We start from the raw sequence: 24,826 nt of genomic DNA, 5'->3' as shown, positions 1-24,826 counted from the left end.
GAGAGGACCTTGGATTTTTTGGAGCTGAATCCCAGTTTGCTTAGTCTCGCTGGATTTTGAACCCCTTGGAGTCAGCAATACCATTCAGCATTCTGGTCCTAGATACCAAGATGACACGTGCATCCAGTAGCTTTCAGTTCAGACTGGAACAGTTTAGGAACCATGGGCTTGGGTGCCATGAGTTTGTTAGGTCTCAGCCCTGCTTCTGATAAGTAGAAGCTTCATCACAAACTTACTTGAATCTAGTCAAGCTAGTCCTTCAGTGACTACCTGGACAGGGCCAGTGTGTGCGGTATGGATGGTATCTGGTTGCAGTTCACAAACCCCTTGGATGTTCCCCAGACTTTTGAGCAAAAGGACCCACATGTCTCTGAAAGGCCTGTAGCAGTCCTCGCTGGTGCATGTGTTGTAGAATCCCAGTATACCACGGGGATACAGGCTGTCCCTGCTCAGGGAGTCTGGCTTCACCTGTGTCCCCATGTTGTGTACAATTATGGGTATGGCTACACTGCAGTCGGGGGTGTGATTGCTGCCTACGTGGGCATGCCTGTGCTAGCTTTAATATCACTAGGGCCGCTAAAAGCAGCAGAGAAAACCCGTTGGCAGGGACTCTGGGAACGTGTTCTGGGTGTGTGCATTGCTGCGTCTTCCTGGCTGTCTGAGCAGTGCGAGTTAGAAGACAGCTAGTGCAGATCTGCCTCCCAAGCTGCAGATACACCTCCAGCTGCAGCACAGACAGTCTGACACAGCTGTTGATCCGCTTTCCTGATATCAGCTTTCTAAGCACTCGTGGTTTTTCCCCCCCTCCTGTCTGTTTCTAGGGGCCCGAACGCCACCATCTTCTTCACCACCTACCTGAATGACTCCTGCAGTAAGTACTCCCTGGTTCCAACAGTTGGGCAGTATCAGAGAATCAAAGCCACTCTGTGTGTTCGAGGCCAGAGACTTCACAAACCTTTTCCCTTCAGCTTCATGTTCTGCAAACACCTTAATAAATAATCAGCCGTTAGCAATTGACTCGTTTGCCCAAGGAGCTGGGGACAGGCCAGTGAATGGTCCTGAGCAAAAATGCTCTGGAGGTTGTATAAAGCTAATCGGTGGCTATTTTAACATGTGATTCTGAAAGCTGTCAACTGTTTGTGGTCCCCCTCCTGCCAGGTACCATATAAGGTGACTTAGATGCCTGGATTTACAGGTTAAACAATTTATGTAAATTACATCTCCAGTCTGTTTAAATGTAGCAGTCCTACAGGTCACAATTCTCGAGGTGCTCTCCAGCGATCACGGAGAGTATGACGCCGTAATACCCTCACAAAACTTAAAACACTGTAGTGGGTCGGTGAAGACGCTACCGATGGCGAAGGGAGAGCGTCTCTTGCCAGCGTGGGTGTTCAGCTCCCCGAGAGGTGATAGCTAGGTCACCAGAGAATTCTTCCATTGACCTAGCTCTGTCTACACTGGGGCCTTTGGGTTAACTGCTTTGTTCAGGGGGGTGCATTATTCACACCCCTGAGCAACGTAGTTACACCAACTTCTCTTCCTTCTGTAGCCCTGGCCTCAGTGTTCCCCTCCCCCCCTCTACTGCAGCAACATGAATTCTCGTTTCCTTCTCTTAAGAAACTGATCTTGGGTTTTTGGAGCTAAAGAAAACCAGTGACTTTGGCAAAAGCTTCAAGACCATAGGAAACAAAATCTACTCGTTTGGCCTGGGAGGTCGCTTCCTGTTCACTTCCGTGGTGACGGAGAAGGTAGGAGATTTGCTTTACTCCTTTCTGTCCGGCTTCCAGGTGGTTCTGAGAGTCCACAAGTCACGGCCTTTCTTTGTTTCCATGGGGGAGGCCATGGCCCGGGTTTGGATAAATGCCCTGGTTTGGGTTCGTGGGTGCAGGGTCCGTGTGAATGTGATTGTCCCTTAAGGGGCTGGGAACAGGCCAGGGCATAAATGAGCATGTGGCTGTCCAGAGTTGCTTATCCCATTCCTGTGTCCTGATCTAGTACTGGGACTGTTCTCACTCCTGCTTCTCTTCCCTGTCGCCCTCTCTGGTCCGCCTAGGCCCCAGGAGCGTGGGCACTGCCGGACGCTTGAATACGATAGTCACTGGTGGTGCAGCATAAAGATTGTGTTTGCCTTCCAGGGCAATACGAGGAGGATCCATGTCTCAACTGACCAAGGGGAGACCTGGAATATGGCCCAGCTTCCATCTGTGGGTCAGGAGCAGTTCTTCTCCATCCTGGCAGCTAACGAGGACATGGTGTTCATGCATGTGGATGACCCTGGAGGTGAGTGACAGAGGGCAGGTGGACGGGTGGGTGCCTGAATAGATCCGAATTTCAGTTCCAGTGCTTCATCCAACTGGAGTTGATTGTAAATCTCTACTCAAGAGAACACTGTAGTCTTCTGATAGCAAACCCTAAGAGCCTAGAAATGCAAAGCCAAGCTGATAACTCACGTAAATCCCCTGCCTGTATGTTCTAAGTATAGAAACAACCGTAACTTTGTCCAGTTCTGCACTGACTTGCCTTGTATACCCACTGCAATTCCATGTAGGAGGCAGTGTTCTGAAGGAGAGTTCAGCAAGGGCTCTAATACCTGGTAGCCCGTGGCTGTGGGAATACCATAGCCCCGTGCGAACACTATGGTTTTGTACGTTGCGTGTCTGAATGCATGTGGTTTCCACGCTACCCTGCACGCCATCTTTTAAGTTAAGTTTTGGTCCACGCCTTAAATTTATTCCCTTAGAAATATTATCCCCTTATCTGTGCCAAATCTTTCACTATGGCACGGCATTTGAAAATCTGTCCTTTGAATCTTATGGTCCTGAATCCAGCCTGCTTTGATGAAGAAAAGTGCCTCAGTCTCCTTTATTTTCTCTGCAGTTGTTCATGGTCTTGGAGGTTAAGAGCAGCTTGTAGTGATGGAAAGACGAGTGCCCTTCAGTTTAAATTCCCCAGTGCAAACTAGGAGAAGACCAAAGCAGGCCAGTTAGATCACAAGTCAGTTTTCAGAGTCGCTGATGCAGTCAACATGTTTGCAGCTGGAAAGTAGGACTGTCTTGTGAGTAGTGATACAAGGGCAGAGTTAAGGTTACCTTAATATTGTTTAAGACTTCAGGAATTGCTCAGTGTTGGGGGTCCCGGCAGAGCTTGCAGATGGCCCTGCTCCTTCTCCGACCAGTCCCTTTGTGGAGTCTTCCTTTCTAGTGTCAAGACTGGACACCCAATGTAGCTCCCTGCCCGCCCGTTCTCCAGTCATGGAGAGAGCCACATCAGGCTTGTGGCCGCATGGAACAGGGATCGAGGGATCTGCGCTCCTTGCCACTGTCCCCGTGCCATAGTTGTATGTGTCACATGAAGTTGCCTGTCAGATACATGTAAATACTTAAATTCTCCCCCCAGATCCCTCTGCAGCAAATTCCTCCAAGGCACCAGGCTTCCAGAGCAGCAGATTAACCCAAACTTCTGCTTTCTAGGCGGCAGGTTTTGAGAGTTGCTGAGTGTAATCCTCACTTCTGCGCCACTGTCTGGCTTCAGGCTTGCCAGGAAAGCTGTCCCTGGCACACAATCATGCCTGCGACATTTCAGTTGCACTGGTTTTGATTTGGCAAAACTAAGGGGCTCAGAATCAGTACTGGGCTTCAGACAGAGGGAGACCCTTGCTCAGATGGCCCTGTTACCAGAGTACTGTTGTTGGTTTATCCTCTCACGCCCCCCTGGGGCAGGGCTGTTGTCCCTGTTGTACACCTACACATGGTCTGTCGGGCACCCTAACTGCTGAGCCATCGTTCCTGGCAAAGCAGAGGGTGAAAGTGCTGTCTCCAAGGCCAGCTGTAAGTAGAAGCAAAGAATTTGGCATCTGGCAGCATCACACCACGTGAGCGCTGGAGTTCGTGGGCCCCCTTTGCTTCTCCTCTGGACTTGCTGCTTCTCTCTGCCCCCACCACCCCCGCCATGCGAAATGGGGATAAATCGCTGATGCGATGCTGTGTCAGCACGGGCAGCGTAAGGTGCGACTCTGGCATGTGGAGGCTTGAGTCCGGGTGTGACCAGGAAACTTCCCTGGCCTGGTAACCTCTGTGGCACTATCTGATTGCTCCTCTTCCAGAGCTGTGTCATCTGTCTGTCTTGCAGATACTGGATGCGGCACAATCTACACCTCAGACGATCGAGGCCTCATATACTCCAAGTCCCTCGAACGGCATCTCTACACTGGCATTGGGAGTGAAACTGACTTCACCAATGTGACCTCGCTGCGGGGCGTCTATATCACCAGCGTGCTCTCTGAAGGCAAGCGCTCGCTCTTGGGGGATGGGCTGCGCCCAGCAGGATGGCTGCATTAGAGCAAAACCCTCTGCCCCGGCACCGGGGAAGGGCCCGGGGTAAAGCATCAGTCAAGCCAGAACCTTTCTCTTGAATGCCCCTCCCTGTTCCTGGGGGGTGTGATTCTCCAGGGGTCTGCACCAGGCCTCAGGAATGCTTTGGGGCCTGCCCAGGAAGGATGGGGTGTATCTCTGCTGTCCTTTGCCTGCTCCTGTTTGAGTCCAACCCTTACACTGTCTGCAGGGTTCGCGTGGGCCTGGCTTACATGGCTGGATAGCATGCCGTCCTTGCTCATGTGAGTAGCCCCATTGAAGTCAGTGAGCCCAGTTCTGCTCCCATTGATGCTGGTGGGCCTGCTCACAGGAGTAAAGTAGCAGCTGGCCCCTAGGTGCAAAATTTTTCAGTCCAACACCCTTTCTCTGCTCACGTGTGAGTCTCCTGCAGGGCTGTAAATGGCCAAGTTTGGGTTCAGCCCGGAGGTCTTTAGAGAAGAGCCTGAGTTGGCTTCCAAAAGTCTGGACAGATTTATTCTGGCTGGGAGAGGGGGCGAGACCTAGACCTTTCGATTCACAGGACTCTACTCATTGACTTGAAAGCATCACGTTGTCGGCAGAGCCCCGCTGGGGTTCAGTGCTGCTCAGCAGTCTATGGCACTATGCAGGCACATCCCGGGGGGAGGAGGTAAGTGGGCACCATGGGGCATCGCTGGGAGGCGAAACAGCGCTCTCACTGGCGTGTCTGAATTTTAGCTGAAATGGTACAGTGATACACAAAGGGAGGCGAGTAGTCCATGGCAGTATGAGCTAATACAGTGAACAGACACTACCTGTGCCATGCAGGACCAATCTAACTTCTAAGGCAGAGCAGTGAGGGAGCCTGGCTGGCTTAATAATTTTAAAAATTCTTGAAACTTGCACGCTCCTCCTTTGTCTGCAAGGATGGTTCTTCGCCTCTGCTGTCTTCTGGACATCCTGCTGGTGTAACTGGGGAGCTTTCTATTGGCCCATTACTGAACCAGTCCTTGGGGTCCTACTAGAACTGGAACAGAGTCAGTGGAGTGATTGCAGCTGGTGAGAAACTCCTCAGTGCAGTGTAGCTGAGCGCTCTACACTGGGAAAACGGTGCAGCAGAAATATATGTGGTCAGCTGCCAGGGAGAAATCGACTCATCACCTGCTGCTGCAGCCAGGCTGCCTGACTCGCAGGGGTAGGATGTATGCTCGATGGACCGGGACAAGGGTCCCGTCAGACCGTATTGCTGTCTTCAGCGGGAGGGCTGAGTTGGAGTGAGCTGAGTGGAATACAAAACACTGAGGGTTTCACACCAAGTGTTCCCCTTCCCCTCCAGACCGTTCCATCCAGTCGGTGATCACCTTCGACCAGGGCGGTGAGTGGCTGCCGCTGAGGGCGCCTGTCAACGCTAAGTGTAACTCTGCAGCAAAGAACAAGGAGGAGGTTTGTCTGTCTGGGGTCTCTGCCAGACACACTGTGTTCTCATGAGTCCCGGGGCAGCCAGGCTCAGGTGTGGGGCACTGCCATGTGTTGGGATGCAGGCAGGGCAGACTTGGCCCCATAGTTCATTTTTTGTAAGCAGTCTTTTATTTAAGACCCCTGCATCTTCCCATGTGCAAGTCCAAGGGGACCTAGTCCCGTGGCAGGGCTAGCAGCCCAGATACTGCAGCATCAGGCCTGTGTGTGGCGATTTTCTGCTCAGTTTATTGGCATCCTGCAGCGTGAGTGAGATGTGTAATAAAGTAAAGTTCAATAGCGACACCAGCCAAGACTTCACAATGTGTTAATCCAGGCTGTGGGGTGTCTTTGGGGGCAGATGGCTGCCTTTCCTGTGTAGTTGGTCTGTGCCTCGCACAAAATGGAAATGGCAGAAGCAGGTAAAGGTCCCTGGCTCTACATTAGTTGAGTAGCCCAGGGTGGGCGCAAACCTGAGCTGGGCTTTGCTGAGATGCTGGTGGGAACATGCCAGGAAGACCCCCCTCCCCCCCCATGTGTCGTCTTGTCTCCTCACCTGGATTCTTTGGTGTTGTTTACAGTGTAGCCTTTACATCTACGCATTGTACGGCATCTCCCTGAATCACAACGTGCCCATGCTGCCTCTGTCCGAGCCCAATGTGGTTGGAACAGTCATCGCTCACGGTAACGGACCCGACTGCTACCAACACAGGGAGAGGGCAAGTGGAGGGGTTATGTGGGCGGAGCAGGAGGGAACTCTCAGGATCCATCCTCTGGGCCTTGGGCTGGCAAGTGACAGGTTTAATCCACTTGGGGTGAGTTGCTCGTTCCTACAGAGCAAGGCTGCGGGGCAGGGGAAGGTCAAAGTAAGTAAGTCTCAGTCTGCCCCCGAGGAAGGGACACTTCCTGGACTTGCGTTAAGCCCTGTGGTGTTGGGCACCATGTTGCAGGCAGTGTGGGGGATGCCATCTCCGTGGTGAGCCCAGACGTTTACGTATCGGATGATGGGGGCTATACCTGGGCACGGGTGCTGGAAGGACCACATCACTACGCCATCCTGGACTCCGGGGGCATCATCGTAGCCATTGAGCACAGCCTCGAGCCGATCAATGTGATTAAGTAAGCCTGAGCTCCACTTGCTAAAGGGGGTGGGGTGGGAGGGGGTCTGTTCTCTGGTTCTGGGAGGCTCTGGTGAGCTGTCAGCTTAGCTCTGTCCATATCGATTGGTGCTGAGGGAGGAACTAGGCTGCTGTCGATCTTGGGATTTCCCCTCCCTCCCTTGTTCTGCAGCTGCTCAAAGGATCTTCCATGGGAGTGAGGCTGCTGAGAGGGGAAGGAGCCCTCTCCTTTGGGCACATACGGCTTTGTGCTTGGCACTCTGTCGGTAAGCTCCCCCTTCTGGGCCTTCATGCCTGTCTGCGCAAGCCTGTCTTTCCACCCCTCTTCGCCTTTGAATGTAGCAGGGGGTCACAGAAAGTTCCACCTGGTCTCTCCTTGGTTGTGAATCCAGCTCCTCATGGTAAGTCTTTTCTCTCTAGGTTCTCGACGGATGAAGGCCAGTGCTGGCACAAGTACGCTTTCTCCAAGGAGCCCGTTTACTTCACGGGTCTGGCGTCGGAGCCAGGAGCCAGATCTATGAACGTAAGCCTCTGGGGCTACAGAGACTCTGTCTTGCCCCGCAAGTGGGTCTCCTACACCATTGACTTCAGTCGTCTCCTCAGCAGGAACTGTGAGCATCTCTTGCTTCCTTCCTTTCCATACAGAGATGGGGGTAGGGAAGGGCTGCCTGCCTGCTAAGAGGGGCAAAGTTGGGGAGCAATCTGAACAGATGAGTACAGCCGCGTTAGCTGGGGAAGAGGTGGGAGTTTCAGCCCTCATAACAGGGGAACATCTTCTCCAGAGAGGCTGCTGCAGAGTGGCTGTACCTCTCTGCTATAGACTGCACACATCACACTGCTACTCCCCTTCACACCTGGGCATGCTTGTGGGATTTCATGCAGGAATCCAAACTAAGCTGCAGCAATTGGAATCCCCTGACCCCAGATTTCCTATGGTTTGGTCCCATCTAGAATCATAGGGTTAGAAGAGACTGCAAAGGTCAGCTAATCCCAACCCCCTGCCAAGATGCAGGACTTGTTGTTGTGTTTAACCCAGGGGTGGGCAAACTACAGCCCTGGGGCTGCATCTGGCCCTTCAGATGTTTTAATCTGGCCCTCGAGCTCCTGCTGGGGAGTAGGATCCAGGGCTTGCCCTGTTCCATGCATGCCATGGCTCTGCGCGGCTCCCGGAAGCAGCAGCATGTCCTCCTCTCCAGCTCCTGCGCGTAGGGGCAGCCAGGGGGCTCCGCATGTTGCCCCTGCCCCAAGAGCCACCCCCCATATCTCCCATTGACCGGCAACCATGGCCAATGGGAGCTGCAGGGGCGGTGCCTGTGGACGGGGCAGTGTGGAGAGCTGCCTGGCAATGCCTCTGCATAGGAGCCAGAGGGGGGACATGCCACTGCTTCCGGGCGGTGCTTGAGGTAAGCACCACCCAGAGCTTGCACCCCTGACCCCCTCCAGCGCCCCAACTCCCTGCCCCAGCCCTGATCCCCCTCCCACACCCTGAACTACTCATTTCTGGCCCCAGCCCTGATCCCCCTTCTGCACCCCTAGCCGGAGCCCTCACCCGCTCCCGCATCCCAACCCCCAATTTCATGAGCATTCATGGCCCGCCATACAATTTCCATACCCAGATGTGGCCCTCGGGCCAAAATGTTTGCACACCCCTGGTCTAACCCATCCCAGACACACAACTCCAGCCTCCTTTTGAAAACCTCCAGTGAAGGAGCTTCCACAAGCTTCCTAGGCGTCTGTCCCATTGTCCTATTCTTCTTATAGTTAGGAAGGTTTTCCTGAGGTTTAATCTACATCTGCTGTGCTGTGGTTTGACCCCATCGCCTCTTGTCCTGCCCTCTGTGGCAAGAGAGAACAACTTTTCCCCATCTTTTTTATGGCTGCCTTCCAAGTATCTGAATACTGCTATCATGTCCCCCCTTAATCTCCTCTTTTCCAAACTAAACATACCCAGTTCCTTCAGCCTTTTCTCATATGGCTTGTGTTCCATCCCTTTGATCATCTTTGTCACTCACCTCTGGATCGTTTCCAGTTTCTCTTCATCCTTGCTAGACATTGGTGACCAAAGCTGGACACCGTACTGCAGCTGAGGCCAAACCAGCACTGAGTAGAGCGGCACTGTCTCCTCCCATGACTTGCATGCCGTGCCTCTGTTAATGCAACCTAAAATTGCATTTGCACTTTTTTTTTTTTTTTTTTTTGCAAGAGCATCACATTTCTGACTCATGCCGAGGTTGTGATCCACCACAGCTCCCAGATCCTTCTCAGCAGTGCTGCCGCCAAGCCGGATAGCCCCCATTCTGTATCTGTGCATTTGGTTTTTCTTCCCTAAGTGTAGCACCTCACAATTGTCTTTGTCGAATTTCATTTTGTTGTCCATAGCCCAGTCTTCCAATTTACCATGATCCCTCTGAATTTTAGTTCTATCCTCCAAAGAGTTTGCAACCCCCCCCGCATCCTCCTGCCAGCTTTGTGTTATCCGCAAACTTGATCTATTCCTACATCGAGGTCATTAATAAAAAGATGTTAAACAACACCGGACCCAGAACAGACCCCTGTGTAGGCCCACTTGAGACCTCCATCCAATCTGATTTCATTCCATTACTAGTGACTCTTTGTTGCGGTTCTTTTAACCAATTATGTATCCACTTAATGGTAATTCTGTCAAGCCCACATTTCTCTAGCTTACCTCTCAGAATGTCATGTAGGACGTGTCAGAAGCCTTGATGAAGTCCAGGTATATTACGTCCACCACATTTCCCCCATCCGCCAAACCAGTTACCCTGTCAAAGAAGGAATCAAGCTGGTTTGGCCGGGTTTGTTCCTGGTAAACCCAGGCTGGCTGCTGGTGATCACCCTCATCCTCCAGGTTGCTGGAAATGGAATGTTTTCTACACGGCTCTACCAGCTTCCCAGGTATCGAAGTCAGGCCAACTGGTCTAAAGTTCCCCAGCTCCTTCTTTCCCCCCTTTTTAAAGATGGGCACCAGTTGGCCCTCCACCAGTCTTCCTGTCATCCAGGAGTTTACAGATACAGGTGAATAGCATCTGGCCCTGTGGACTTGAATTCATTCAGATTTGTCAGAAGATCTGACATGTTCCTTACTTATCCCGATCTGCGTCCCTTCCCCTTTACTGTCTGGGATAACTTCGGTAGTCCTCTGGCCACAGGCTGGTTTTTGTGCGAAGACTGAAGCAAAGTAGGCAATGAGCAGCTCTGCTTTCTTATAATCCGTTACCAGCTCCACTGAGCAGCGGGGATCACGCTGTCCCCGATTGATCTTTTTAGTTTGACGTATTTGTAGAACCGTCCTTGTTGTGTCTAACATTTCTTGCCAGTTTTAACTTCTTCCTTGCCTGGGTTTTCCTGATTTTGTCCCTACGCTCTTGCTATTCCCACATCTACTCCTTAGTGACATGCCCCTCCCTCCCTTCCTGGATGTCCCCTTTGGTTTGTAAATCGCTAGAAAGCTCCTTGAGCAGCCCCGCCCTAGGCTGCTGCTACAGGTGGGGTAGGGCCTATGCTGTGACTCCCTTGCTGGAGCACTGCGCTCCTGCACAGAGCGGTCATTTAGAGTTTTGTTTCTGTGGCGAAACCATGAACAGAGCGTGAAATGCTGCAGAGTCTGCCAACAGCCATGAGACTAGCTCTGGGTGTGAGCGCTGGAAGTATTGTCATTAACCATTGCACTGCTGGTCGCTGCAGGAACACTGAGGCAGCGTGCTTAACCCGCCCGCCCAAACTCCCACACCTCTCCAGGGGGCCAAAAGCCCCAATTACCGGTGGCTAGCACCTCCAGCTTCATCCCAACCACTTCCATGACGCAGTTAGTGGCTGAGAATGCAGGGGCAGCACGCAATGGAACTTGCTGTTCACCGACCTCTGCGCTGCCCTCCTTCAGTACAAGCCTTCGCTCCCGAAACGTGACCACAGCTGTGCCGAGCCTAGGCACCGCCTTGGGTTTCAGCTTGGTGTGGAGAACATGGAGGTGTAGGGGGCTTTGTTCTAATGTGCCTGCCTCAGGTTAGAGTAGGTGAGGAGGAGGACTATACTATCTGGCTCGGGCAAGGCCCAGACCCCTCGGTAAAACAGGATGCAGTGATGCTGCACGGCCCCACTGAGAGCCTCTGCTCGATGCTGCCATGGGAACATCTTGGACACTTGGTTGTCCTGAGGGTTGTATAAATGAGAGGAGTCTCCCGTGCTCGATGCAGAGCTCTGAATCTTCCCAATGTGCTAGATCTCACGGCTCCTCTGAGATGGGTGTGATGGGGGGTGACACACCCACGGCCAACAGAGCCAGGATAGAAATCAGGGATTCCTGGAGTTAATCTCATGCACTGTCCTGTAACTCCCCAGTGAGATGAGGGGTAGGCTCACCTAACTCCTGTAGGCTACTTGGTAACCAGGGTTCCCTACCAGTATTCCGAGGTCCACTGACAGCAAATGACTTCACCAGGCGGTCAAAACCCTGCAGATGTTGCTAGGGTTTTTCAGGGCAGATTTTAGTGTTGGCGGAAAGGAATGTGGTTGATAATGGCTAAAGCAGGTGGTGTAAAATCTCTTCCCCTTCATGGCCCTGCCAGTGCCCCCAGGTATTACCCATCACTGCCTTTCCTGCGGGTGGGCAGACTGTCCTGCTTCATTGTGCCCGATTCTGTAGGAGGATGGGCTGGAATGGCCACACTCCTCTTCTTGCTTTCAGCCCTGTGACGCGTAGCTCTGGGGTTGGCAGCTGTTGCCCAGGGTCAGTTCCTGTCTTCTCAATCACATCATCTTGTGCCCGGAGTCTGATCGCCTTTCCCCTCTCGTAGGTGAGGAGGAGGACTATACTATCTGGCTGGCTCACTCCAGCGAGCCTGGCAGCCGCACTGATGGCTGCGTTCTGGGCTATAAGGAGCAATATCTGCGTCTCCGCAAGTCATCTGTCTGTCAGAATGGCCGGGATTACGTGATGATCAAGCAGCCCTCTGTCTGCCCGTGCACGCTGGAGGACTACCTCTGGTATGGCGAGCAAAGGCTCGCTCGCCTTGCATGGCGAGGGGCGACATCTGCTCTGCTGAGGTTACTAGAGTGGCCCTGCATCGGGTGGCGTGCTCGTCTGGGACTCTGGTGGTGGCATAGGAGCTGCCTTTGCGCGGGACCCGCTCGTGTGGATCGTCTGGCCCGGTCGGCGCGTAGGGTTTGTCTCAGAGCATCAGCTAGTGAGTAGGGATCCCGCTCCAGTGCCTGGTGAAGGCAAACCCACTCGGAATGCACCATACATGGTGCCATGCTATAACTAGGGGGTGGGGGCCCCCAACCAGACACTGACTTTCCTGTGGTGCATGTGGGAGTGCCAAGAGCTGACCCGCAGGCCTGGCACAGCCTGTATCCACTTGGCTAGAAGAGTCCGCTGCAGGTGCTCCAGGACTGCCTGTGTTAACGCTCTAGCCGGCTAGCTGAAGGGCCCCCGAGCCATCGCTCAGTGTGTCACTCATGCCCGTCTCTGCTTTTTGTCCTTGCGCTGCAGCGATTTTGGCTATTTCCGCCCTGAAAACCAGTCTGTCTGTGTGGAGCAGCCGGAGCTGAAGGGCCACGACCTGGAGTTCTGTCTCTATGGCAGGCAGGAGCTGCTGAAGACTAGAGGGTAAAGTGGCTTTTTAACAGGGTCGCTCAGCAACCACTAGCCCTAGATAGGGGCAGAAGCAGCAGCAGCGTGTCAGGGACTCCTGGGAGCAGGGGGATAAATCTTGGTGCTACCATGGCACCGTACTCCCAGTGTGTAGGGCTACAGGGTGGGAATTAGGAGGACCTGGGTTCTGTGCCAGGCTGTGTCACCAATTCCTGCTCTGGGCAACGATGATACTTCCCAGCCTGGCCCCAGGGCTTTGGAACAAGTGCTGCTGTAGCATATTCGAATGGGAAACTGCCCTTCTGGTCCTTGGAGGCCAGCGCTGGGCACACAGAATGGATGTGGATACGGATGCCCCTGCTGCTGGCCCTGTGCTGTTTGTGCGGGCAGTCGGTCACGGAGCCAGACCTCAGGGGAGCCTGCCTAGCTTCAGAAGGCTGTTCCTCTGGCCCCCTGGCAGGTTAGGGCTGGAGTTCCCCCAGCAGGTCTGGGTGCAGTTTTTGATCCTGGCTAGGAAACCACGTTGCTCTGCACGCTTTCTGCCCATCCCGGGGTGGGGTTGATGTCTCCAGGAATGGCCGGGCAATCTCTGAGCTGGCCTGGGAAGCTCCCTCCTGATCATCAGGTCCTGCAGGTGCTTTCTTCCCTGACATTCCAGGTACCGTAAGATCCCGGGAGACAAATGTAGCGGTGGGAAGAGTCCGAGCCGTGAGGTGACGGACCTGAAGAGGAAATGCACAAGCAACTTGTTGACTCCCAGCCAGCTGGTAGGTGATAGCAAACCATGTGGGGAGCCAGCCAATACCAGACTGTGAAATGGTTTGGGATCCTTGGGGCTACAAGGTTCTTGTACAAACGCCAGGTACCGGAGCAGTCTTGGTTTAAGTTTCATGTGTTGTGAATGTAGTAAAGCTTTTCTCTTTCTCTGCAGTCTGCTGCGTCCAGCTCCGCTCCCGTAATCCTGGCTGCTGTGGGCGTGATGCTCCTCACCATCATAGCTGGAGTCCTGATCATTAAGAAATACGTCTGTGGGGGCAGGTGAGGTTTGGGAGGGGTTTCGCATGCAGTCGCTCTGTGTGAAGTATTACACATCTCATAGATCTTAAAGCCGGAAGGGACCATCGTGATCATCTAGTCTGACTTCCTGCATGTCACAGGCCACACAACCTCACTCACCCACCCACTCCTGTAACAGACCCCTAAACCTTGCTGAGTGACTGATGTGCTCAAATCATGCTTTAAAGACTGTGAGTTGCAGAGAATCCACCATTGACACTACTTTAAACCTACAAGTGACCCGTGCCCCAGGCTGCAGAGGAAGGCGGAAAAACCCCAGGGTCTCTGCCAATCTGAGCTGGGGAAAAATTCCCTCCCAACCCCAAATCTGGTGATTACTTAGACCCTGAGCATGTGGGCAAGACCCACCAGCCAGACACCTGGGAAGTAATTCTCTGTAGTAATTCAGAGCTTTCCCCATCTAGTGTCCCGTCACCAGCCCAGTGAGCGATGGGCCACATGCCATCGCAGGCCATCTCATCGCACCATCTCCTCCATAAACTGATCCAGCTCAATCTTGAAGCCAGTTGGGTTTTTTGCCCCCTCAGCAGGTTCGGCCATGCTGCAATCCAAAGTGTGAGTGCAGCTCCCTGGCCAAAAGCAGCAGTGTCGGCCGGTGGCACAGGCTCCGGCGCAGGCTGTCGGAGATCCCGGCCTCCTGCTCATGTTGCTAGTGGTTGTATCGCAGACTGCAGCGTAGGCATATCCTGAGATGGCTCTGACATCTACCAGCTTCAGTTAAGCGAAGCTCGTTAGTGGTAAGCAGCTCCTGTGTCCTGTCTGCAGTCACTAACCATTCCACTGCAGAGTACGGGGCATCGTAAAGGCCTGGAATTCTTCCCCCAGTGCTGGCTGCTGTCCTTGCCAAGCTCCTAGGGCATTAGAAGGTCTTGCTGTTTGACATGCCAGAGGTGCCGAAAGACAGCATGGCGTGTCCCTGACCCCCGTGTCTGCTCCACCCCCAGGTTCCTGGTCCATCGCTATTCCGTCCTGCAGCAGCATGCAGAGGCGAATGGGGTGGAAGGGGTTGATGCTCTGGAGGCAGCCAGCCCTGCAAATAAAGGGGGCTACCATGACGATTCTGATGAGGTAGGTGATGCAGATGCAGCGGAGAGCAGCGCTTGAGCACGGCATGTCCTCGGTGTCCTGGGGAAGCAGGGCTTGAGCTGGGATAGGGTTAAAAATGGATGCTGCTCCTGTGCAGTCGGGGGCTGAATGTCAGGGCCATATGAAATGCCCCTTTGTCTGAGCAGTCCTGCAGCCCACAGCCACCAGCAAAGGGAACGTAGGGCTGCCGCTGGAGAACCTCCTCCCTCTGTGTCATCCCCAGGCTTCAGGAGGCCAGGCTGGTCAGGGCTGAACTGCTGGGGTTGGCCTGCTTGCAGAATGAAGGCCCTGAGCCGGGCCGGGGAGCAGCTCCAGCCAAAGGAGCCCTTGGGGGGCTGGGGGGGCAGGCCAGTGAGTTCTGAATGGGGCAGCTGGTGGGCTGGAATGTCTTCAGTGACTTGAAGAATACTTGATCTTGGGTCTCCCACTCGGCCTCGATGCGGCGGGGCTAGTTCACAAGTGTCTCTGAAAGCCACCCCCTGTGGGCTGAATGGCCTGCAGGAAATGAGTCCGTCCCAGTCCTGTTCCTAGGTGGTCTTTCTGAGAGAATAGCGCAGCGGGACAGTGGACACTGCCCCCACCCCCAGGCCCTCTGGCCCAGGAAGCCACATGGCACATGTGAGAACCTTGCACTGCAGTGGTGCCCATCCTGTCGATAACGGGATGTCTGTCCTGGGGCCGACAGGCCGAGGAGCCGGCTTGTGCTGTCCTGGTGGCTTCGCCCACCATCCAAGCTATCACACAGGCTGAGACCTTCACACAGTGCTGTGCTCCCAGTGGCCTTGTGGCTTCCTGAGCATGGGGGGACGGCAGCAGGCGGGGTGTCCCATTCTCTCCTGTTCCCAGGGCAGGAGGGGAGTGGTCCTGGGCTGGGATCAGGCTGAGATGGGGGAGGCTCTGGCGCTGTCTGCCCTGAGGGCTGAGCGCTCGTGTTCTCTCCTCAGGACCTCCTGGAGTAGGGGCACGCCGCTGCTCGCTGGCACTGGGACAAGTGGGTTTGGACGCCGCCACGGATCTGCAGAACAGCAACCGCCTCCTCCAGCCCACGCTTCTCCGCGCTGGCTGCCTGGGTCCCTTTCCGAGGAGCTCCGTGCTCCAGCCGCTTCCCTTGAGACTGTCCAGAGCCGGTGGGGGCGGGCGGGGCGGGCTTAATTTGTCTTTATTGTAATGAGATTTCTTTCCAGCTTTTTGGTTTTTAAGGAAGACTAAATAGGAAGGTGAAACCAGCATTTCCCTAAGCACTAAGCATTACAAAGGTGCAATTCACCCTGCTGCAGAGAGAAGGCTCTTAACTCCAGCGTCACCCCTCGGGGCTCATCTCTGCCTCGGCGTGGCCTGGGCAGAGCTGCTGCCGGCACTGGCCTACCACCATCACTTCACCTAGCATGGGCAGGCCTCGGGATTCCCGCCAGGACAGCATGTCGCTGAGCCAGCGCCCCGCAGGGCCACGTGCCAAAACGAGGGGGGCGGGTGCCTCGGATTTCTTCATCAGAGGAGTGATTGGATGAAACCAACGCAGCGCGTAAAGTTGAGTTCATCTCCGCCCCAAGAGTAACTGCTGTGACTGGCCCTTGTGGAACCAAAGCACTGAACTGGGAAAGCACTGTATCTGCAAACACCGGTGGTAGCAGCAGGGGAGGGAAAGGGGTTGTTTTCAGTTCTAGGAATAAGTGCAGCAGAAAACTTGGTAGGAATAAATCTCCTGCGTGCTGGTGTGTTCTTCAGGGCGGTGGGAAGCGTGTTCCAGGTGGATCTGTGCACTGAAATGTCAGTGCTCTGGCGAAGAGCCCCAGGGCTTCGTTTAAGGGGGCGGAAGAGAGAGGCTCCTACTTTTCGAACATCTGCCTGTCCCGTCCCGCCCCAAAGCGATAGGAAACCAGCTGTTTGGTAGCTCCTAGAGCTGCTGTTGATGTGGCCAGGCCTGGCGGTGGCTCGCAGGCACTCTGGCAATTACAAACAGGATCTTCAGTGCCCTGCCCTTCCCAGTGGTACCGCGTTTGGGTGTGATGTCGCCTGACAAACTGTAAGCTGCTGCTCTAGGTGCAGTTCCACTCGGCCGAGTACACTGCGCAGTGTGTCCATGTCCCTTTTTAAACGTCCAGTTGTCCCCTGCAATAGATGCTGCCCCGCTGATTGCGGAGGGGGTGTCTGGTTGGCCTTTGCACTTGGAGGGCTGGGTGATAAAAAGTGAATGTATAGAACAGTCTGACAGATATGACTGGTGTTTGTTCTCCAGGGCTGGGTCCCAGTGAGCTGCCATTCATCCGGTGCATTGTTAGGCCCCAGCATAGGCCAAGATGCAAGGAGCACCGTTCGACCCCAGGCCCGCAGGAGACAGGAGTCTCAAGGACTGGTATTTTTCAAACTTGGCTTATTTGAACTGAGCCAGGGCTTGTCTAGAATTGTCCAGGTCCCTGTCCCATTAGCAGCTTCCCCTCGACTTGGCTCTTCTTGGCCATGTTAAACCCATTTATTGCAACTCTTCTCGTTGCTAAGTCCCAGCCTTGGCAGGGCCTTAGGCATTGCTCTGCTCAGCATTGCAGCACCAGCTGACTTAGGAGCATAATGTTTTCCAGGGAGCTTGGGGTCTGTCTGGCAGACGTAGGGCTGGAGTGTCTACACTCATTTGTGACCCCAGGTTCAGAAGTCTTGAACCCTGGGTCCCAGCCTGAGCTCCAGCATCTACTGCAATATGCAGGCCTGAGTCCAGCCACCCTCATCCCAGGCTTCCTAGTTCCTTCCTTAACCGTGGCCACTGGAGCTCTGTGTTCGTGGGGCAGCATGCGAAAACATGACTGTCCAAGGAACAAAATAAATTTGGCCCGCAGGATAGTGGGTGCTTTTGGCAGACTCCCGGAGCGTGAGCCCAGGGGGGCTGTGTCTATACTGCAAAGTAATAGGGTTTGAACCCTGGGTCCCAGCTTGACTCGGGCTCTCATACTCCACCACTGTGGGATCCTGGGTCCAAACCCTGGGTTAGCGTGATTTGTGTGTAGACGAAAGGGGGGTTAAGCTTGAGCCTGAGTTCGAACCCTGGGCTTACACTGTAGTGTAGATGTACTCTTAGGCTCCTGAGTTTCACTGAAAGACAATAGGACTTAGGCTCCTAAGTTAGGTGTTGCAACAAGGAGTGGAGCAGCCCTTAAATACCTTCACAGAAATCTGGCTCTAAGCTACCAAACTCTTGTTACCCTGGGGCTTTCCTTTAAAAACTTACAGGCAGAGCCATGCCATTCCTGTGGCCACTAGAAAGCGCTGTTTCCCTGGGTACAGCTGGAAGGCTGCTCTCCGAAGCTGTGCTATGTTTTGGAGTAGCCTGTTGTAAGGGAGCGGATGCTCTCTGGCTAAGAGAGAGGCTGCTCGGTGGTGAAGGCAGATCTGGGTGCATTTTCCTGGGCAACACATTGCCCAACTCTACCCTCGTCCCCCCGTATCTGTCCGGTCGTGTAGAATAGGAAAGAAGTAGCTTAGCCTGTTTGCCTGGAGAGTTTCTGACTCCCAGACTTGGTTTAGCAAAATTTCTTTTTAAAGAATGAGTTTTTGGGGAGCTTTTTCCGTTAGAATTTGACTAGCAGCCAAATAGCCGCAGCTGGCCAAAGCTCCAGGAGAAGGTCCAGGTCCACGTTCCTCGCCAGCTGGGAACAAAGGCTGAAGAATAAATGAGAGGTGGCTGCTGTGTCTCTGGGAGTCTCCAGCAGACTGTCTCAGCACAGACATCTGGGGCAGAATCAGATGGCCATGGCTCTTAGCGCTCCAGGTGCCAGCCTTCGAGGGGAAACGGAAGCAGAGCATTTGGGGGACGAGCTGGTCGGCTGCATGAATGTAAAATTCTGGCTACGAATTCTCATGCTCTTGAGACCAGCCTGTTCTGAAGGAGCATTCTCATCTACAGGCTGTCGAGGAAGCTGGTAAACACTGTGGTTCTCTTTTGCACACCCCCTTCCCTATTTCCTGCCCCCAAACCCATCAGCCTTGCTGTTCATTACGCACGTGGTACATTGGTGCGGAGAGCACCTGCCCCCCGGGAAGCTCGTGCTCCAACGGGGTGAAGGCAGCCCTGGGGAGAGACAAATTACATTTTTCTGGTGGGCGATGGTGCATTTCCCACATGCCAGTGGCCTCGCTGTGTCATGCAACAGCAGCCTTCCTCTCCCTGAGCAAAGCGCACTGATAATGCTGCAGCTCTGTCCCTGCTGAATGGTTGCTGCCGGAGCACTTCCCTGGGGATGCTGCTGTCATGTGGCATTAAGCCCAATGCTGCCCCAGTACCCTTGGTTTACCAGCGTGGCTGTAGGGCAGATCAACACAGGGATGCTGTGCCAGGTAGCCAGCCCGTGCTATGTCCCCATGAACTGAAGCCAGAGCCCCTGCCCTCCCATGGAGAGTATCTCGGGGCCCAGGTCCAGGGAAGGCACACGGGACGGGATGAAGGTGTGTGGAGTGTTCTGTAAACAAACCTGGCTGGGGTATAACTTTATACTAGAGAGACACGGTGCGGAGGGGGTCTTTTATCGGACCAACATCTGTTGGTGAGAGAGAAGTCAGGGCTGGGGAATGACTTTGTACTGGGATTTTTCTGTATATTTGCAATATTTGGGTTAGAAATAAAAATCAAATGGAATTTATGTGACCTGCTCTGTGGACTGCCTTACTGTGGGAGCAGGAGGGGCTGGCTCCTGCTAGACTCCTCTAAAGTGCCCTCTCCCGCCTGGCCCAGCGACACACCTTAGCAGACCCCTGGGCACTGTGACAAACACTAGCTGCTTTCTCCCAGGCCCAGCTCCCCACCAGCTCCAGGCTGATTTCTGAACATGACTAGCCCCTGTAACACACTGTCAGGGGATAGCGGCACGTCAGTCTTTAGCCGTGTGCCCCTCTTAATGGCTCCAGTAAGCCTGTTATTCCGGTGGCCACTTCCCTGGTTAATGCACTTCTCTGGGAATGCACTGATGTCAATAAAATGTACAGTTGATTAGTCCTGTTGATTCTCTGTCTTACCAGTGGCAGAAAAACTCCCCTTCCTTTGCTCACATGATCCTTCTGCCCTGCAGAGAGAGGCAGGCTTCCATGTCTGGCGTCCGTCCGTCCGTAAGGGGAGCTGCATAAAAGCAGTGAGGTCTTGCCCTTGAGGCGGGCAGCCTGGGAGCAGGGCATTGGGAGGCTGTGCCTGTCATGGATGTGGGGGAGTCCAGGCCCTGCACCCCTCTTCCTGGGATTCACTGAGACTCTCAGCAGTAAAACAGAAGGTTTATTGAACAATAGGAACACAGTCTCAAACAGAGCTTGTGGGTACAAGTCAAGTCCTTCTGGGGGAGCAGGGAGCTTAGACCCCAGCCCTGGGGTTCCCTGCGTTCCACCACCCAGCCCCAAACTGAAACTAAACCCCCCCAGCAGGCTCCCTCCTGCAGCCTTTGTCCACATTCCTGGGCAGAGGTGTTATCTCCTCCTCCTCGCTCAGGTTACCGGCTCTCAGGTCTCCCATTGAAACTCCCCTGCCACATTCCCAGGTCAACACTCCCCCCTCCCTGCTGCATCACAGCGCTGCGGGCCAAGGCCACTAGTGCTGGAGGCCTTGGGGAATTGTTGGGAGTCTGATGAGGGCTCATACCAAAGCAGGTGGCTATTGGGTGAGTGTAGAGGCCAGAACTGATCCATTCCGCCCCTCCCCTTCCAGGGTCTAACTCAGGAGCCCACTGCACGACTCCCCAGGGCAGCTTGTCCCTGGGCAACTCCCCAGGGCTTTTGAAAGGAAAAGCTACTTTCGTGTTTTGAAAACCTATTGACAGAAGGGTCCAGGGCTTTGTGCAGCCACTGTACAAACCACGTCCCTGTGCGCTGTAGAAAGCCAGTTCCACAGCAGGCGTGGTCTGCTGCTGAACTTCCATTTGTTTGTTACTGTCGCACCTAGGAGACCTGCTCAGGGACGGGATCCCCCGTGTAGGGGAACAAAAAGACTGTCCCTGCCCTAAGGCACCGGTGGTCCTGTACTGTGTGCACTAGACACCTATGGGCTCTTTCAGAACCTGTTCGTATTGTGGTAGCTGCCTCCCAGCCCAAGTAGACAGACCTGTGCTAGTAGGCAGTGGCGGAGGCTAGCCACCTGAGCTCAGACCCAACCGGCCCCTGGATCTGAGTTCCGGTGGTTGTGGAGCAGGACCCCATTGTGCTAGGCGCTGTACAAATGTTAGCAATCTCGTTCTTGTTTTCTCAGCATTCACTGAGCTGCTCTGGCACCCAGCAAGGCTGGGGATGGGGTCTCCCAGCAGGCACTTCAGGAGGCGTGGGAGCTCAGTCTAATTTCGAGTCGGTTAAGAGATGACTCTTCTGGCCAGTGATACCCAGGGAGACATTACCTGTGATTCAGGGTCTGTAACTGAGCACCCCAGAGCCTAGCAGGATCCAGGGGCTTCCACTCCCAGATGAAGTTAACATCAAATGGGAAAGAAGACATAACTTCTCAAGGGTGATTAACTGCAGGAGCAGTGTAGGCAGGTGTTAGGATATAGATATTCAGGCCTGTCTGCAAAGGCCTGTACTTTAAGAATTTAGGTGTATTCTTATCACTTGGCTAGTTCCAGAGGTATAAAAGAAAGAATCAAAACCACTGTCTGCCAGTGTAAGGGCCTTCTCTTACTGTGACAGTTTGTGGCCCTGTGCTTAGGCTCAGGCCTTTGGCTAAGCAGCAGAGGCAGCCATAAGCTGGGAAGCGAACGGTCACATTGAAATAAGGTGCTATTGGGCTGTTAGGCACTATCAGGACAGGATTGTATTCCTATCACCTCCAGAGAAAGGGAAGTGCCTAGAAAATGTAAAAGGAAACTTAGTTTGATAGCATCCTGTCTGGCAAGAACTCACTTATCAATAGCTGGGATGTGAAATCCTCACTTCTGTGTTGTCTTGTCATTGTAGTTCCCACTTTGCTGTTGTTTGTCTGTATAATCTCTGTCTGGTTCTGTGATTGTTCCTGTCTGCTGTATAATTAATTTTGCTGGGTGTAAACTAATTAAGGTGGTGGGATATAATTGGTTACATAATCATGTTACAATATGTTAGGATTGGTTAGTTAAATTTCAGGAAAATGATTGGTTAAGGTATAGCTAAGCAGAACTCAAGTTTTACTATATAATCTGTAGTCAATGAGGAAGTGACTGGGTGTGGGTGGGGGTGGGTGTGGGAAATGGGAGCAGGGAATGGGAGTAAGAAAATTGGAATCATGTTTTGCTAAAGGGGGAGATGGGAACAGGGAATGGGAGTAAGGAAGTTGGAATCATGTTTGGCTAAGGGCAGGAATGGGAACAGGGACACAGGTGTAAGGCTCTGTGGTGTCAGAGCTGGGAAGGAGGATACTAAGGAAGGAAACTGGAATCATGCTTGCTGGAAGTTCACCCCAATAAACATCGAATTGTTTGCACCTTTGGACTTCGGGTATTGTTGCTCTCTGTTCATGCGAGAAGGACCAGGGAAGTAAGTGGGTGAAGGAATAAGCCCTCTAACAGCAGGGTTGGGGTCAGTTGCTTGGAGTCTGTAAACGGAGCTTGGGGAGACTAGTTCAAGTCACTAGACTGCTCAAACGGCGATCCCATCTGTAGGGGAGAACAATTCCCTCCAGTGCAGGAGCGGCTGGGTTACTGGCTCTGGCCTGTGCCATGCGGGAGGTCTGACAGGACCATCAGCATAGTCCCTGCTGGCCTTAATTCAGTGAAAGACTGAGAATGAGGCCTTGTATTGGACAAAGGGACTTCAAAGCCAGGTGTTTATTTCCTGCTGATGTGACCACAGCGCTTGCTTATCAAACCTTGCCATCTGCATTACTTTGACACAGACCTTGCACTGGCCATAGGAGCGGGCGTGTTCTGCTCCGTGCATCCCCATCCCAGCCAGTCTCTCTGCTGCCTCTTGCCCCGTTGGGCGGTGCCGTGATTGGGAACAGCACTCCAGGCTGGTGTTTGTTCCACTCTCCGCAGCAAGTTGTGCCTGCGTCCCACCTGGCAATTGGCATGGGGTGGGCAGAAAATCCTTGCAATCTATTCCCTTCCTTCCCCACAGCTGCTCCTGGGCTCTGCACACCCATAAATCAATCCAAGCAGCCTGGACTTGTGAAAATGCTTCCCATGAGCCAGGCAGTATAAGTAACACCTTCCACAACATCGGGCTGCTCGCCCTTCCTGGCTGTGGAGGTGAGAGCTTTTAATAAGCGCTTTGGGGCCTCTTGATGATCCATGCTAAAGATGGACGGTGTTTGGAGGCTTTAATGATGTCTTTAGGGCCTTGGTGAACGCAAACACCATCTTAATGAAACAGGCGGTCTGCCAGTAAATCTTTCTGGCTGGAATTTAGCAGATTTAACCAGTGACACCTGCTCTCAGGGGGTGGAAAGCAGCTCGGAAGAAAGGTGGTGATTGAGGATTCAGGGATGTGATTGTTTGGTGTTGGGGGACCCTGCCATGTTTCCGAGTTTCTGTCTCCGCCACACGCCGTTTGAACCAACAGCCTCAGACTGGGGCTTTGGCAGGTAAAGGCAAAAATTAGCTCCTGCATGCAAAACCTGTGTGCATTTCCAGCCCTGCAAGGAGCTCTGTTACTGGAACAGAGACATGACCACACGCCCTGGTCCGGCAGAGCCTGCGCTTCGCGGCTGCTCTTTGTGTTGGAGGGAGAAGGCCTCCGAGCTCTCCCTGCTCAGGCTGTGGTTGTTTTAAACTTAGAAATACCAAATCTTGTCCCTGCTGCTGCTGGAGGTCTGCTTGGAGGAGCAGAGAACTGGAGCTCAGCATCCTCGGATCTCCACTGACTGGGCATGGGTTTGGATTGAAAACTGTTAATGCTGGAGTGTTAAACAGCCTGAATAAAAATCCCTTCTCTCCACTGCTCTGGCTCTAGGCCCATGCAATGTCCTAGTCTTGCTAGTTCTCAGATTCTCTGAGGGGTCCTCTGGCAAAACAATAGGGGAGAAAGTGATCAGATTGTTTGATTTGTTCTGTTTTTAGTGTATTAAAAAGCAGGAATAACAATAAAGTTGTTCTTTATACATAAGAAAGAAGTAAAAAAAAAAAAAATGCGGCCATTTAACACAAAAGTCCTTCTCCCTGTTGTGGTAGCAGCAGGAGTGAATCCAGAGCCAGGAGTCCTGGCTCCCATTCCTGGTAGTGGGAGAGGGGTATGGTCCAGTGGTTGGATCAGGGAAAACGGGAGTTTAGACTGCTGGGTTATCCCTGACTCGTGTGAACTTGGGGAAATTAACTTTCCCTTTGTCTCCATTTCCCCATCTTTAAGAGTGGCAGAATATCTCCCATCTGGGGATGCTGAGGTTGTTTGTCTTTATAAAATGCTTTGAGACCTGCAGGTGGAGAGCTCTACAGAAGGGCAAAGTATTTGGAACAACTTTCAAAACTACACGTAATGGACCTGAAAAAGCCAGTGTTGTGACGACAGGACAAACAGCCACCAGCCATGGACTTACCAGGACTCCGGTATGCCAGCATGGACCCTTAGTACTTAGTCACCTGACTGAGCCCAGCTCTTGCATCAGATTTTTGAGTTGCACCTCCCTGCGTGAACGGGAAGCTTTAGAAATCCCTGCTCTTCCTTTAAATAGGCTAAGCTCTGTCCCGATCCTGTATGGAAATAGCTGGGCCCAGTTCCCATTTGGCCCAAGCAGGTGGTGCTGGTGTGAAGTCAATGGAGTTGTAGTTGCTTAGGCCAGGTCCCACTCAAATTGCCTCCCGTCAGAGTTTGTATTCAGCACCTGCTGGGTCCCACTGAAGGGCTGTGCTCTGCTAGAGCAACCACTTATAAACCTGCACCTGCAGTAAAGGCTGAGGTTTCTTTGGCTCCTGGCTCGTTATGGCTTCATATTCGGAAAGGAGCAGGTACATTCAGTGTGAACGAGCTTCCTTCTACAGCAGGGGAACTAACTGAGCAAGAAAGAACCAATGGAAAGTCTTTGGGGTGAGCGCAGTGGGTGTGACTGGTTCTGTGAGCACAGCGGCCTCTCAGCACTGCTCCGGGCAAGCTCGCTGTATCACAGCCCAGGATGCAGACCACAGTTGTGGGACCACCGAGTGAATAACTGACTTTTCGGGTCAGTGGCCAAAATGCAAAAAAAAAAAAAAAAAGGGGGGGGGGCGGGGGGTTGAAAGTATTCCCCAGAT

General features: G+C 53.3%; 1 protein-coding gene across 1 annotated transcript in view; it reads left to right on the top strand.

The window, feature by feature from the left end:
• Nucleotides 1-19,305, top strand: part of SORT1 (sortilin 1) — a 39,864-nt gene extending 20,559 nt beyond the window's left edge. Inside the window, exons 7-20 of the mRNA XM_073319617.1 lie at nt 822-871; nt 1,618-1,748; nt 2,136-2,280; nt 4,129-4,284; nt 5,665-5,771; nt 6,365-6,467; nt 6,734-6,902; nt 7,322-7,512; nt 11,713-11,902; nt 12,411-12,527; nt 13,171-13,279; nt 13,444-13,550; nt 14,534-14,657; nt 15,620-19,305. Of these exons, the coding sequence (XP_073175718.1) occupies nt 822-871; nt 1,618-1,748; nt 2,136-2,280; nt 4,129-4,284; nt 5,665-5,771; nt 6,365-6,467; nt 6,734-6,902; nt 7,322-7,512; nt 11,713-11,902; nt 12,411-12,527; nt 13,171-13,279; nt 13,444-13,550; nt 14,534-14,657; nt 15,620-15,634 (1,714 nt within the window). The 3' untranslated portion in view covers nt 15,635-19,305. The remainder of the gene's footprint in view (nt 1-821; nt 872-1,617; nt 1,749-2,135; nt 2,281-4,128; nt 4,285-5,664; nt 5,772-6,364; nt 6,468-6,733; nt 6,903-7,321; nt 7,513-11,712; nt 11,903-12,410; nt 12,528-13,170; nt 13,280-13,443; nt 13,551-14,533; nt 14,658-15,619) is intronic.
• The last annotated feature ends 5,521 nt before the right edge of the window (nt 19,306-24,826 follow it).

The sequence above is a fragment of the Lepidochelys kempii genome, chromosome 21 (assembly GCF_965140265.1).
Source record: "Lepidochelys kempii isolate rLepKem1 chromosome 21, rLepKem1.hap2, whole genome shotgun sequence".
Lineage (NCBI taxonomy): Eukaryota > Metazoa > Chordata > Testudines > Cheloniidae > Lepidochelys > Lepidochelys kempii.
The sequence above is the reverse complement of the archived record's forward strand: the minus strand, read 5'-3'. Positions and strand labels throughout refer to the sequence as shown.